At 44.4% G+C, this 14,225-nt stretch overlaps 1 protein-coding gene across 3 annotated transcripts in view; it reads left to right on the forward strand.

The window, feature by feature from the left end:
• Positions 1-14,225, forward strand: part of phip (pleckstrin homology domain interacting protein) — a 323,766-nt gene that overhangs the window by 166,246 nt on the left and 143,295 nt on the right. For all 3 annotated transcript variants that reach the window (XM_072499823.1, XM_072499824.1, XM_072499825.1), the window contains exons 10-11: positions 6,181-6,251; positions 11,349-11,449. In XM_072499823.1, the coding sequence (XP_072355924.1) occupies positions 6,181-6,251; positions 11,349-11,449 (172 nt within the window). The remainder of the gene's footprint in view (positions 1-6,180; positions 6,252-11,348; positions 11,450-14,225) is intronic.

The following is a 14,225-nucleotide window of genomic DNA, read 5'->3' on the forward strand; positions in this document are numbered from 1 at the left end:
TTACTGGCTTGGTAAGGCTGTTCTCTGGCCTGATTGGCGGTTTGATTACTGGCTTGGTAAGACTGTTCTCTGGCCTGATTGGCGGTTTGATTACTGGCTTGGTAAGACTGTTCTCTGGCCTGATTGGCTGTTTGATTACTGGCTTGGTAAGACAGTTCTCTGGCCTGATTGGCGGTTTGATTACTGGCTTGGTAAGACTGTTCTCTGGCCGGATTGGCGGTTTGATTACTGGCTTGGTAAGACTGTTCTCTGGCCTGATTGGCTGTTTGATTACTGGCTTGGTAAGACTGTTCTCTGGCCTGATTGGCGGTTTGATTACTGGCTTGGTTAGACTGTTCTCTGGCCTGATTGGCTGTTTGATTACTGGCTTGGTAAGACTGTTCTCTGGCCTGATTGGCGGTTTGATTACTGGCTTGGTAAGACTGTTCTCTGGCCTGATTGGCGGTTTGATTACTGGCTTGGTTAGACTGTTCTCTGGCCTGATTGGCTGTTTGATTACTGGCTTGGCAAGACTGTTCTCTGGCCTGATTGGCGGTTTGATTACTGGCTTGGTAAGACTGTTCTCTGGCCTGATTGGCGGTTTGATTACTGGCTTGGTTAGACTGTTCTTTGGCCTGATTGGCTGTTTGATTACTGGCTTGGTTAAACTGTACTCTGGCCGGATTGGCTGTTTGATTACTGGCTTGGTAAGACTGTTCTCTGGCCTGATTGGCTGTTTGATTACTGGCTTGGTTAGACTGTTCTCTGGCCGGATTGGCTGTTTGATTACTGGCTTGGTAAGACTGTTCTCTGGCCTGATTGGCTGTTTGATTACTGGCTTGGTAAGACTGTTCTCTGGCCTGATTGGCGGTTTGATTACTGGCTTGGTAAGACTGTTCTCTGGCCTGATTGGCGGTTTGATTACTGGCTTGGTTAGACTGTTCTTTGGCCTGATTGGTGGTTTGATTACTGGCTTGGTTAAACTGTACTCTGGCCGGATTGGCTGTTTGATTACTGGCTTGGTAAGACTGTTCTCTGGCCTGATTGGCTGTTTGATTACTGGCTTGGTTAGACTGTTCTCTGGCCGGATTGGCTGTTTGATTACTGGCTTGGTAAGACTGTTCTCTGGCCTGATTGGCTGTTTGATTACTGGCTTGGTAAGACTGTTCTCTGGCCTGATTGACGGTTTGATTACTGGCTTGGTAAGACTGTTCTCTGGCCTGATTGGCTGTTTGATTACTGGCTTGGTTAGACTGTTCTCTGGCCATGCAACATGGTTCCGGCCACGCGTGGACCCGGCCTACCAAATAGTGCCCCCAACCCCTGCCAAAGTCCCCCCTGCCCGTGGATCAGCTCTCCCCCCGACTGTGGCGGCGCTGGACTGAGTCCGCAGCTGCCACGCCGAGTTCCTGACAAATAATAGCATGAGAGACCCACGCCGTCGGGAACTCGGCTGGTTTGGGGCGGAGCATCGGTGGGTGGGCCTCAGGTAACATCCTGAGGCCGTCGATACGGCGTGCGTGTACTCCTAGAGTACGTTGCGTTGGAGGGGGTGGAGCAGCACAAAAGTGGCGCTGTCCTCTATTTCGACTCAAACGGGGATTCTACGGCCAATCGGCAAACGCGATCTCGGCGTCGGGGACCGAAGAACCTCGCTCTATGTTCTCCCACCTTGGCTGAATTGCTCGGGGAATGCAAATCAGGTAGCAATTCCCAATCCTTACCCATTCAATTTTTTGCATGGTAGGGAGTGCGGCACTGCTTTAACACTCACCTGGGCAATACACCTGCTGACACACGAGGCTGCACTTGTCAATTCCTGGAAAGAGAAAAACAGTCAGCTGGGTTTAAACCTCCGCAGATCTTTAATCTGTCAGCTTTTCAATCATTTCTGTGATATTGATTTTACTGGGCTGTGATTGACAGCTTCCACACACACCCAGCTGTCAGCATTGTTTCATTCATCTCCCTTCACGCCTGAATAACTTTGAAGTAGTCAGCTGTGAAACTAACCAATGTTTACGTCAGTGTTTGAAGCTCCAGGATCACAGCAAAGAGAGTTAACTGCTTTCTGTTAGTTTCACAGCTGACTAACTCTGAAGGGAGATGACTGGAACAATGCAGACAGTTGGATGTGTGTAGAAGCTTTAATTAGGGAATCGCTGGTTGTGGAGCGTGTCTAGTGGAGATGGGGTGAGCAGATCTTGCATTGTTGGGGAGGGTAGCTCTCTGCTGGACTTTAGGGGCAACTCTCAAAGAGTTAACCCGTGGCCCACCGCATGTCAGGGCTATGCTTGTCAAGATTTGCACCAATTCTCGCCCATGTGATTCCCACCCCAGAGGACCGGAGAATCACCAGGGCCAGGAGAATGTGGTGCTTGTTGCGTTAATAGAATGCAAATGGGCATTAATGACCTATTTGCATCCACCCGCTGGTGCGTGGCGCAAACCTCGCTCTCGGTGCCGACCCCGCTTTCTGTCGAACGCAGGATTCTCCGCCGCTTGCAGCAGAGCTCCCGAAGCGGTGGAGAATTCCAGCCCCAGAGCATGTGCTCATTTTTTTAAAAGTATGTGCTAACTTTCAATAGGTAGGGTAAAAAAAGGACGTTAACATTTTCCTGAAAACCAAACCTGCTGATCAATTGACTTGATAGGATCCGAAACAAATTGATCTATTTCTTATTACCTGTTCAGGCTGCTGTTTGACATGTTTATAATCTTTGCTGGAAGAACAATTGATCTGAGTGTAAATGTCTTTGAATGTTTGCTTGCTCATGGACTGACTATTCAAATTCTTTAGGGTTTTCCAGAATTAATGTGAGTCAGAGTTTCCCAGAAATCTGCAATATGGTTTGGGAAACCACTGGAAATACAAAATCCAGGCTGCTTAAAGTTGATTACCACATGCTCCTCGAAATATCTATTACTTTTCCTTAAATTCTTCAAAATGGCATAGAATGAACTGCCTCCTACTCTGACTTATTAAATTTGTTGAGTCAGCTCAGTGCGTCATTGCTGTAATGTGAAGCAAAATAATGTAACAATGCAAAGAGAGTGATACATGGAACCAGCTCATTATCAATTGTGCAGCTTTCTAATGGCTATTAAACCTAATACAGGAGTGATTGAAGGAACAGGAACCACATCTTATAGAGGGGATTTTCCACGTTTTCTATCTCTCTCTCTCTCTTCCCCTCCTACCCGAACCCCCCCCCCCCCCCCCCCCCGCACCCTCCCCACGGTGTGTTTCTTGCTTCGGATCCAGTCCCACTGCTGGGGAATGCCTTTGGCGAGAACAGTCGTAAACTCTCTCCTCTCCCCCCCCCCCCCCCCCCCCCCCCCCAATCGTGTTTGTACTGCCATTTAGCTCTGCTTTTGTAAACCAGTTTTGAGCCTGATTTGCAACCCAACAGTGTGTGCCTGTCAGTGCATGCCCATCGAGGTGCATGTGTAGCCCATGACATTTAAACTTGTGGTTGCAATTTCTAAGAATCAGTGTCACACATTATGTTGTGTAATGAAGAGCGCAGAAAAGATTTACTCGGATGCTCCCGGGACTTGATGGTTTGAGTTATAAGGAGAGACTTTATAGACTGGGACTTTTTTCCCTGACGCGTGGGAGGCTTAGGGGTGATCGCATGGAGGTCTATAAAATAATGACTGGCATAGATCGTGTTTGGCGATTGGCCGGAGAATCCCCGTTCACGACCAAATCGGGGGTGGTGCCGCTTTCTCGATGCTCCACCCCCTCCAAAACAGCGTACTTGGACGGCGTCGGTCACATGTGGTCTCATCTGCCGGGAACTCGGCGTGGCGGCTGCAGCCTCAGTCCAGCACTGCTACAGTCGGGATGGGCCAATCCGCGGGCAGGGGGGACTTTGACAGGGGCTGGGGCACTATTGGGGGGGAGGGGGCGGGGGTGCGCGAGCCGGCCAAAGGGGAGGCACTATTTCGCAGGCCGGGTCCACGAGCGGCCGGCGCCATGTTGCACGGGGCAGCCGCTGCAGTGCGCATGCGCGGCCACGGACCCGGCAATTCTCCGGGCCGTATCGGCAGCTCGAGCAGGTGCTCTAAGCTGCCTCGCTACTAGCCCCCAGCTAAATGGAGGATCGGTGGCCGTTTTACATCATCTTTTCTGTTGTAAAATGCCACTGTTCCCACGCCAGCATGGGGACATAGCCTCAAAATCGGAGAATCCAGCCCAAGGTAGTCAACACCTTTTCCCAAAGGTAGGGGAATCTAAACCTAGAGGGCATAGGTTTGAGGGGAGAGATACAAAAGGGTCCAGAGGGGCAATTTTTTGACATGGAGGGTGATGAGTGTCTGGAACGAGCTGCCAGAGGCAGTCGTAGCGGCGGGTACAATTTTGTCTTTTAAAAAGCATTAAGACAGTTATATGGGAAAGACTGGTACAGAAGGATAAGGGCCAAATGCGGGCAATTAGGACTAGCTTAGTGGTCAAAACTGGATGGACAAGTTGGGCCGAAGGGCCTGTTTTCGTGCTGTAAACCTCTATGTCTCTTTGATTGCAGTTCCCGTTCCCTTCTCTTCAAAATTAACTATTAATGTATTATGGTAAAAGGCTAGGAATCCTACGGCAAGTAACTCACCTCCTGACCCCCCAAAGCCTGTCCACCATCTACAAGGCACAAGTCAGGAGTGTAATGGAATACTCTCCACATGCCTAGAGAGTGCAGCTCCAACAACACTCAAGATGCCCGACACCATCCAGGGCAAAGCAGCCCGCTTGATTCCTCCCCCTTCCACAAACATTCAAACGCTCTACCACCGACTAACAGTGACAGCCATGTATACCATCTACAAGATGCACTGCAGTAACTCACCAAGGTTCCTTAGGCAACACCTTCCAAACCCATGATCACTATCATCTGGAAGGACAAGGGCAGCAGATACTTGGGAACCCCACCACCTGGAGGTTTTGTTCCAAGTCACTCCCCTGACTTGGAAATATATCGCCGCTCCTTCGCTGTCGCTGGTGAAACATCCTGGAACTCCCTCCCTAACAGCACAGTGGGTGTACCTACATGTCAAGAACTGCAGCGGTCCAAGAAGGCAACTCACCACTACCTTCTGAAGGGCAACGAGGGGTGGGCAATAAATGCTGGCCTAGCCAGCGACATCCACATCCCATAAATGAATATTTTTTTCTTAAAAATTACTAAACAACAGTACCTTTACAGATGGCCACAATATCACCTGGTTAACAATTAAAAGGAGTTTTGCATGAGGGGAAGCAATTTCTTGGACCTACTTTGCAGAGATTCCTGTGAATACGCAGTGATGCCTGAGGTAACTCACGCCATTGACAAAGGTGTTATCTCCGGAGCTGGAAAAAGCTCAAACTCCAGTTTCTGCTGGAAATGTGATCTTATTGGTGGATATTAGAACATTGATCTAATATTTTAATTATAATTTCTTTGAGTTGAAGATGCTAAAATGTATCGGTTCATACATTATTTTGTTTAGGTGAAATATTTGTTTTGTGAGGACCACAGACAATATTCACCAATTTCAATTCTACAAAGACTTATTGTCCTGTATCCTTATAGCTTGTGTGATGGACAGGAGTACTTTATTGTGCTGCTTCTACTCCTCCTTTATTAACAATATATTAAGTTTATTTTTGCATTGTATTTTAAAAGCTTTCCTTTCATGACTAGAATTTAGAAGTTTTCAAAAAAAGATGATATCAAACTTTCAGTTTCTTTCAGTTCTTGGCCGGGATCCTCTGGCCGTTGGGATTCTCTGTTTCCGCTGGCAGCGCACCTCCGCTGGTGGCGTGGGGTGGCTTCAATGGGACCCATTGACAAGCGGCGGCAGTAGAGAATCCCGCAGCCAGTGAACGGCGCACTGCCGGGAAACACACGGCAGGGGGACTGGAGAATACCAGAAGACAGTTCTTACATTAGTGTTGAAGTCTGTCATTCCAATAGCCTATTCATTAATGTCACCTGAGTGGTTAATTTTATAAAAATTTGACATTGACATGGGAATTATTTTTAAAATCAATATTAATTATTGCTGCTGATGCCAAATTTCACTTTTAATAATATTAATGTCCAGGAGCAAAAGAGTTCTCTCCAAAGTAAATAGAAAATGTGTTATGCCTCAGTTTAAAATAAGGCATGTTGGTTAAGACCACCATAACGATAATCCTTTAATGTTCTGTTTTTAATACAGCCATCGGCCAATTAAATTTACTGAGCGACCAAGGCCAGGAGTTCAAATGATCTGTTCTTCTTTCAGTGCTGGTAAGTGACATTTGAGGATGTTAATCCTTAAGTGAGATCTGAGTGACAGTAATTGTTTTAAAACTCAATGTGGAGGTAAATGTCAAATATATAATCTCTCATAATTTGAAATATACATCTGGGATATTTTATGTTAGCAACTGATGGGGGCTGGTTTAGCTCGGTGGGCTAAACAGCTGGCTCATGATGCAGAGCAATGCCAGCAGCAAGGGTTCAATTCCTGTATCAGCTGAGATTATTCATGAAGGCCCCGCCTTCTCAACCTTGCCCTACGCCTGAGATGTGGTGATCCTCAGGTTAAGTCCCATATGACCATAGGCTGCTTTCCTTTTTGAGGGGTGAGAGCTGACTGGTGGTGATTTAACCTGATTTTCACTTGTTGCTGAATCTAATGCAAATTAACTTTTTGTAATATTAAAGAGAAACTGCACCATGGGATGTTTTATTCTGTTGTAGGCACTACATAAATAGGCTTGTTTGTGATCCCTTTGTCCATCCACTCCCAAAAGACTAGGCTTCTTTATATGTACCTCCGCCTACTTGGGTCATCTGTGCATTGCGTGATATTAATGAGGTGACAAATACTTAAATTTATTTTTTGTAGCCATTATTGTGATGCATGCAGTTGCCTTTTAAAAAGAGCAAATATTCAGCTGGTTGAGTGGATGGCTTCTGCCTTGGTTTTGCTGGGACCATCTCTAGTGTTCTTATTTTTTACATGCACTTTTATCCAGTGATAGAAAGTTGAATGCAAAGAGTCATCCTTTTTCTCTTTACATATTTGATACATAGTCCCATTACAGGGTTTCTAATCTCTATAAGCTTGAGGTCATCCAAAAGTCTGCTGCCTGTATCCTTACTCGCACTAAGTCTGTCCGATTTACTCATCACCTCTGTGCTCGCTGACCTACATTGGTTCTCGGTTTAGCAGGGCCTCGATTTTAAAACTCTCATCCTTGTTTCAAGTCCCTCTTGTGTCCAGCTTTTGAGATGGCCACGAGGGATCCAGCACGCGTTTGTAGAGTCCAACAGAAAGTAATTTTATTTACAACCATATTTACACAGCACCAGTAGTTCACTACTGGTTCTCTCGCTAGCCGGTACCACACTGGGCAACTCTATTTATACAGCTGAAAAGTTAATGATTGCCCCGCCCTCTTCATTGGGAGGAGCTCATATTCCCCAAGACCACATGGGGTAACCAATTGTCCCCAGCCAACAGGGTCCGGGCAGGTTATAACACCAGCGACATAATATTTTGAGATATCTGCACTTCTTCAATTGGTCTTCTGCATCCTGGATTTTAATTGCTCCACCATTGGTGGCTGTGCCTTCAGCTGCCACAACATTTAGCATTTAGGGGAGTATAATATACTCCCCTAAACATCTCTGCCTCTCTTGCTTTTTTCCTCCATTAAGATCCTTCTTAAAAACTACCTCTTTGACCAAACTTTAGATCATCGGCCCTAATATGGCTGTCTGTGGCTCAGAACCAAATCTTACTTTATAAAACTCCTGTCATGTACCTTGAGTTTTGTTTTTATTATGTTGAAGGTACTATATAAAGTTTTAGTTGTTGAGTGTGGATTGTGCCAGTGCAGATTGATAAATTATGAGCATTTTATGTCTGAAAATACGGGGCGCTCGTGACAAGATGTTAATCTTCCCATTGATTGGAATTTAAAACTGTATATTGGTGCACTTCTACAGGGAAGTTGTTTTTTATTTATGAGTTTCCTATCATATGATTCTGACGATGTTGAGAGTTCTGGGTGCAGTAAAGAAAAGGCTGTTGATTACAGTAGGAGTAATATTTACAAAATGAAGGAGTTACTCGTCAACTTCAGAATGAGCAGCCAAGATTTTGTGACTTTTTTCTGGTTTTTTTGCTGTTGTTCAACATCCTGTTGACTTTGTTGATTATTTGTCTGCATTGATTGGGCATGTTTAGCTCCAGGTTCTACCAAGATTCCCAAGTCTCTCAAGTTCATCTGTAGTTTATTTTTAGATTTTGTGATGCTTCTATGTGTCTTACTTTGCACCCATCTACACAAAATCTGTTTTTTCTTTCTGCCACCATGCATTTTTGTTGAAGCAATGTTGTTATTCCTTAACTGATTCCAATGCTGTTACCACTTTGGTACGATTTGCAGATTCAATACAACTCATTGAGTTTCTGATCCAGATCACTTAAGTATATTAAAACAGCAGTGTTCCTAACACTGAGTCTTCAGACAACCTACTCAGCACCTCATCACTACTCCATAACTCCTGACAAATACTCACTTGCCACCTTTTTGCATTTTCTTATCCAAATCCACCCCAAATCTCCATGCTTTGAATTTAACTGAAAGCTTTTTCTGTCAAACCTTGTCTTGTGTCTTTTGGAGGTCTAACTAATTGTACTTGTGTCCCATTCCTGAACTGTTTCTGATGGATTTGGGTCTGAGACTTGGATTGTCTTTGAAAATCTTTCTTTTATACTTTAGTGGTGCATCGGCTCAATGTGTTCGACTATCTGACAAATCATATATTAAATTGCCACGTAAACATGACACATTGAAAACGCAAATGTGTATTCTGGAACGGCTACTTCTGTATTTATATTTGATACCACTTTATAAATATTATTAAAACTGGTTCTCATTTTTTGGCTATTTCTCTGTCCTATGTTTGAATAACATGTAGACTCTTCTGTACTCTATAGCTTGTCACTAGTTTTCCTATATTTCTGTAAATATGGTTCAGAAATAAATTCCATTGTTTCCGAGGATAAATTGGTTTCATTTTGGACCCAAGCAACAATTTTATTAAAGAAAAATTGCTTTGAATTTCAGTTACAAGCTCAGGTTACCTAAGGAAAATTAATGTTAAGCAAGCTTCTTTTGACTGCTAAAATTGTAATTAGTTGCATTGCATCAGCAAATCTTTCAATTGATTTGCCAATCATTTCAAATGAAATTTTAGACTAGCTAGTGTTAGCATTTCCTAAGGTGGAGTGGGTCACTCCAATTGTCCTGAGAGCATAGATTACTCGAATGGCACATACACAGACAGGTACATTTAAGGATTTCACAAATGAGAGAGAGGATTGTAGAGCAGGTGACTTACAACATTAATTATGCGACTCCGGGAACTGTGGATTCAGCACTGCATCCAGCCAAGAGAGACGGTGATGGATGCTGCACTTGCAACAAGTGGGGGTTGCCGGGCCCAGTCAGGCAAACTCGGTGAGGAATGTGGGGGACGTTGTAATGGTTGATGAGGGCAGCATGGATGTTGCCAATTGAGCCACAGTTGAGACTGGTTTTCAATCAATTTTGACTGGAGAAGATTTGATAGAGATGTTGAAAATCATGAAGAGTTGGTCTGGAGAGAGTAAAAATGGGAGAAACCAGGACAACCATTTAATGTCAATGGCAAAAAAAACCAAAGGCAACATGAGGAAAACCCTTTTCATGCAGCTAATGGTTAGGATCTGGAATGAACGTCCTGTGAATGTGGTGAGATTCAATTGTGGCTTTCAAAAGTGAATTGGATGATTATCTGAAGAGAAACATAGTGCAGGTCTGAGTGGAAAAGGCAGGAAAGTAGGACTAGCTTCCCTCTTGTAGAGAGCCCACATACATTCATTGGGCCAAATTAATTTTGTTTGTGGCCATTCTGTGATTCTAAGTTCATTCTCATAGATTCACCCTTATTAAGATCAAGGATGCGTACAACTTTCCTGCATTTAAGGCAATTATCACACTGCTGCCAATTGGACTTAAAATAATCATAGGTTATTTTGCTGGCAAAGTGTGATTTATTGCTGCAAGGTATGCACTTGAGCCTTCAGAAGAACTGCAGCTGCAACAATTATCATCAGTATCATAATTCCATTCCAATATTTCTTGGCAAATAAATTATGGCCTTATCAAGATTTATTTCATGTATAGAAGGTAGCATAATCCAGCAGTCAAGCATATCCAACCTTTAAATAAATCAATATCTACACAAACAGTCTCTACATGTAATAGAAATGTTCACACTCGGTGTTATCAATTATTCTTAAAAGGCATGGAATTTGTTTAGTTGGCATATTGTTCAGTTGAGTTTAATATGCAACATGAAATCCACAGTCTGTGATATCTAATCAATTAATAGTTGTCAGTGGTGCGTGATAAATAATACTTCTATTTAAGTTTGAATTCTTTAATGATGCCTTACTAGAAATTGATATCATTGTCTCGGTGATCATGTACATGTCATCTGCCTTCCCATAATTTTGAATTTTTGTTCATGCCCGTTCATGGGAAGCCCAAGGCCAGCATTTATTGCCTGACCATCCCTAATTGCCGTTGAGAAGGGGACCATTGTAGTCTGAATGGCGTAGGTGACTTTCTCTGTAGTGGTTTGATATAACTGAATGGCTTGCTGAACCATTTCTTAGGGCATTTGAGAGTCAACCACATTGCTGTGGATTTGGATTCATGTGCAGACTAGACTAGTGAACCAGATGTTTTTTCATGACAATCCAGATTCTCACTTGCTTTGTCTTTTTTCTGTTTCTTTCTCTATCCTTTTTTCTTTTTGGAAGGAAGGTATGATTTGTTGTCTGGGAAAGATTCAACCAGAATTTTGGACAGGTTTTGAGTAGTAGGTAGGGAGATAGGAGGGATCCAACAGGGATGATGGATCACAGGGTAGCAGAAAGCAACATGAATGGTTGGCATTTCAGTCCTGTGGCTCCATGTTAGACATCCGCCTAGGGCTGGGTATTCATCTTGGGAGGTGGGAAATTGAAGTCGGGGGATTTTCTGACGTTGCGGTCCCACCTCCTGTAGTGACTTGCTTCCAGGCCTGCTGGTTACCGCATAAACCATGACAATTCAAGACCAAATTGGATGAAGGAAAATAAATCTGTAAGCAGGACTTGTAAGTGTGATTAGATGGTTTGCTTATTTTGAGCGTGAAAGCCACATAGAGGCAGTTTATTTCTGTCAATGTGCTACTCTTCATTTTGTGAGAAAGGTGCTGATTAAGCATATGTTCTTTTAAATCCTGGTCAGATGTGACTAACGAAAGTTTACATGAGTCTTGTCTCTTTCTTTACAGGTGGAATGTTTTTGGCAACAGGGAGCACAGACCATATTATAAGAGTTTACTACTTTGGGTCAGGGCAACCTGAGAAGATTTCAGAGTTGGAGTTTCATACTGTAAGAATCTTTGTTCTCTAGGAATGATATTAATTGATTTACCAAGGTGAAAACAAAATTAATGTCATATGATGTTGAATAATAGAAATAAAATTAAATGTGACCAAAGAATCTTGCAACAGGAAATGAGACATTTGGACCAGCGTCGGCTATTTGGGGAAAGCTGTCCCCACCCCAGCTATTTCTTCTTGCCCCTCCCCATTGGTGCTCTTCCCGTGCATGTTAAATATTTTTTGAACTTTCCCATGTATTCTGCTTTCCAAACCTTAACAACTCTCTGTGAAAAGGTTTATCCTAATATCCTTTCTATTTCTGCTGCCATGATTTTAAATCCACGATATCTAGTTACTGCCTCGCTCCCTAGAGGAAACAGAACAAAACTGAGAAGCCATCAAAATCCCAAATAAACCTACTGGATCTCCCTATAACCTTTTTCACTGCAAGGCGTAGAATTCCAACTTTTCCAATCTCTCCACATCACCTAAGTCCCCCATCCTAGGTAGAATCCTAGTAAACCTTCCTTGTTGCCTGTTGAAGATCTTGACATCCTTCCTAAAATACGCAGTTGCACACAGCACTCCAGCTGGAGCCTAATCACTGATTTGTAAAGAATTATCATGACTTTCCTGTTTTGTATTCATTTCAACTATTTACAAGGCCGACTGGGCATCCCAAACGCTTTCTTAACCTCCTGATCAACTTGCCCTGCCACCTTCAAAGATTTGTGACTATGCACCCCAGGGGTCTCTCCTCTTGCAACACCCTCAAAACAATTTGGATTACGCTGCATCTCAGTATTGTTTATTTCCAAAATGCATCGCTTCACATTTAATAATAATAATCTTTATTGTCACAAGTAGGCTTACATTAACACTGCAATGAAGTTACTGTGAGAAGCCCCTAGTCACCACATTCCGGTGCCTGTGCGGGTACACTGTGGGAGAATTCAGAATATCCAATTTATCTAATAGCACGACTTTCGGGACTTGTGGGAGGAAACCGGAGCACCCGGAGGAAACCAACGCAGACACAGGAGGAATGTGCAGACTCCACACAGACAGTGACCCAAGCCAGGAATCAAACATGGGATCCTGGAGCTGTGAAGCAACAGTGCTAACCACTGCGCTACCATGCAGCCCACTTGGGTACCTGTACCCACCCACCTTTCTATGGTAGAATGCCATTCAGTTTTCTGCTACTGCTGGATCCCACTGCCCGATGTACTTCCATTGAGAATTTGATTGAAGGGCTAACTGCTTGATCATGTAAAAGGAATTACAATAACCATAGCTTGATTGTGGTAACTTCAACATTGTCTCAACCAGAAGTGGGAAGAAAATGAAGCATGTTCCTCTATTCTCTACAGCTCTTCGCACCCTATACCCTGTAAGGACTCCATCCCTTTCTCTCAACTCCTTCGCCTCCGTCACATTTGTTTCGATGATGCCACTTTCCAAAATGATGCTTCGAAAATGTGTTCCTTCTTCCTCAACCGTGATTTCCTACCTACAGTTGTGGACAGGGCCCTCAACAGTGTGCGGTCCATCTCCCGCGCCACTACCTTCGCCCCCTCCACTCCTCCCAGAACAAGGATAGAGTCCCCGTCGTTCTCACATTTCATCCCACCAGCCTCCGTATGCAAAGCATAATCCTCCGCCATTTTCGCCAACTCCAGCGTGATGCCACCACCAAACACATCTTCACTTCACTCCCTCTGTCAGCATTCCGCAGAGACCGTTCCCTCCGAGACAATCTAGTCCACTCCTCCACCATACCCAGTACCTCTCCCATCACCCATGGCACCTTCCCTTGCAATCGCAGAAGGTATAACACCTGCCCATTACCTCTTCCATGCTTAACATCCCAGGCCCAAAACACTCATTCCAGGTTAAGCAGCGTTTCACTTGCATCTCTTCCAATTTGGTCTACTGCATTCGCTGCTCCCAATGTGGTCTCCTCTATATCGGAGAGACCAAACGCAGACTGGGTGGTTGCTTTGCTGAGCATCTTCGGTCTGTGGGCATTCAGGACCCTGACCTTCCTGTTGCTTGCCATTTTAACAAAAGACCCTGCTCCCATGCCCACATGTCTGTTCTTGGCCTGCTGCAATGTTCCAGTGAAGCTCAACGCAAACTGAAGGAACAACATCTCACCTTCCGGTTAGGCACGCTACAGACTTCCGGCCTAAACGTCGAATTCAACAACTTCAGATGATCAGCTCTACCCCACCTCAACCTATTTGTTTTCATTTCATTTTAACTGTCTTTTACCATTTCTTTCTTTCTTAATATATATTTAATTCCCCCACCCCCCCATCTTATCCACCTTTCCTTCACCTTTCTCCTCTTTCCTTCCCCGTCCCCATCCCCCACATCTACAAGAACAAAGAAATGTACAGCACAGGAACAGGCCCTTCGGCCCTCCAAGCCCGTGCCGACCATGCTGCCCGACTAAACTACAATCTTCTACACTTCCTGGGTCCGTATCCCTCTATTCCCATCCTATTCATGTATTTGTCAAGATGCCCCTTAAATGTCACTATCGTCCCTGCTTCCACCACCTCCTCCGGTAGCGGGTTCCAGGCACCCACTACCCTCTGCGTAAAAAACTTGCCTCGTACATCTACTCTAAACCTTGCCCCTCTCACCTTAAACCTATGCCCCCTAGTAATTGACCCCTCTACCCTGGGGAAAAGCCTCTGACTATCCACTCTGTCTATGCCCCTCATAATTTTGTAGACCTCTATCAGGTCGCCCCTCAACCTCCTTCGTTCCAG

The sequence above is a fragment of the Scyliorhinus torazame genome, chromosome 4 (genome assembly GCF_047496885.1).
Source record: "Scyliorhinus torazame isolate Kashiwa2021f chromosome 4, sScyTor2.1, whole genome shotgun sequence".
NCBI classification, from domain to species: domain Eukaryota; kingdom Metazoa; phylum Chordata; class Chondrichthyes; order Carcharhiniformes; family Scyliorhinidae; genus Scyliorhinus; species Scyliorhinus torazame.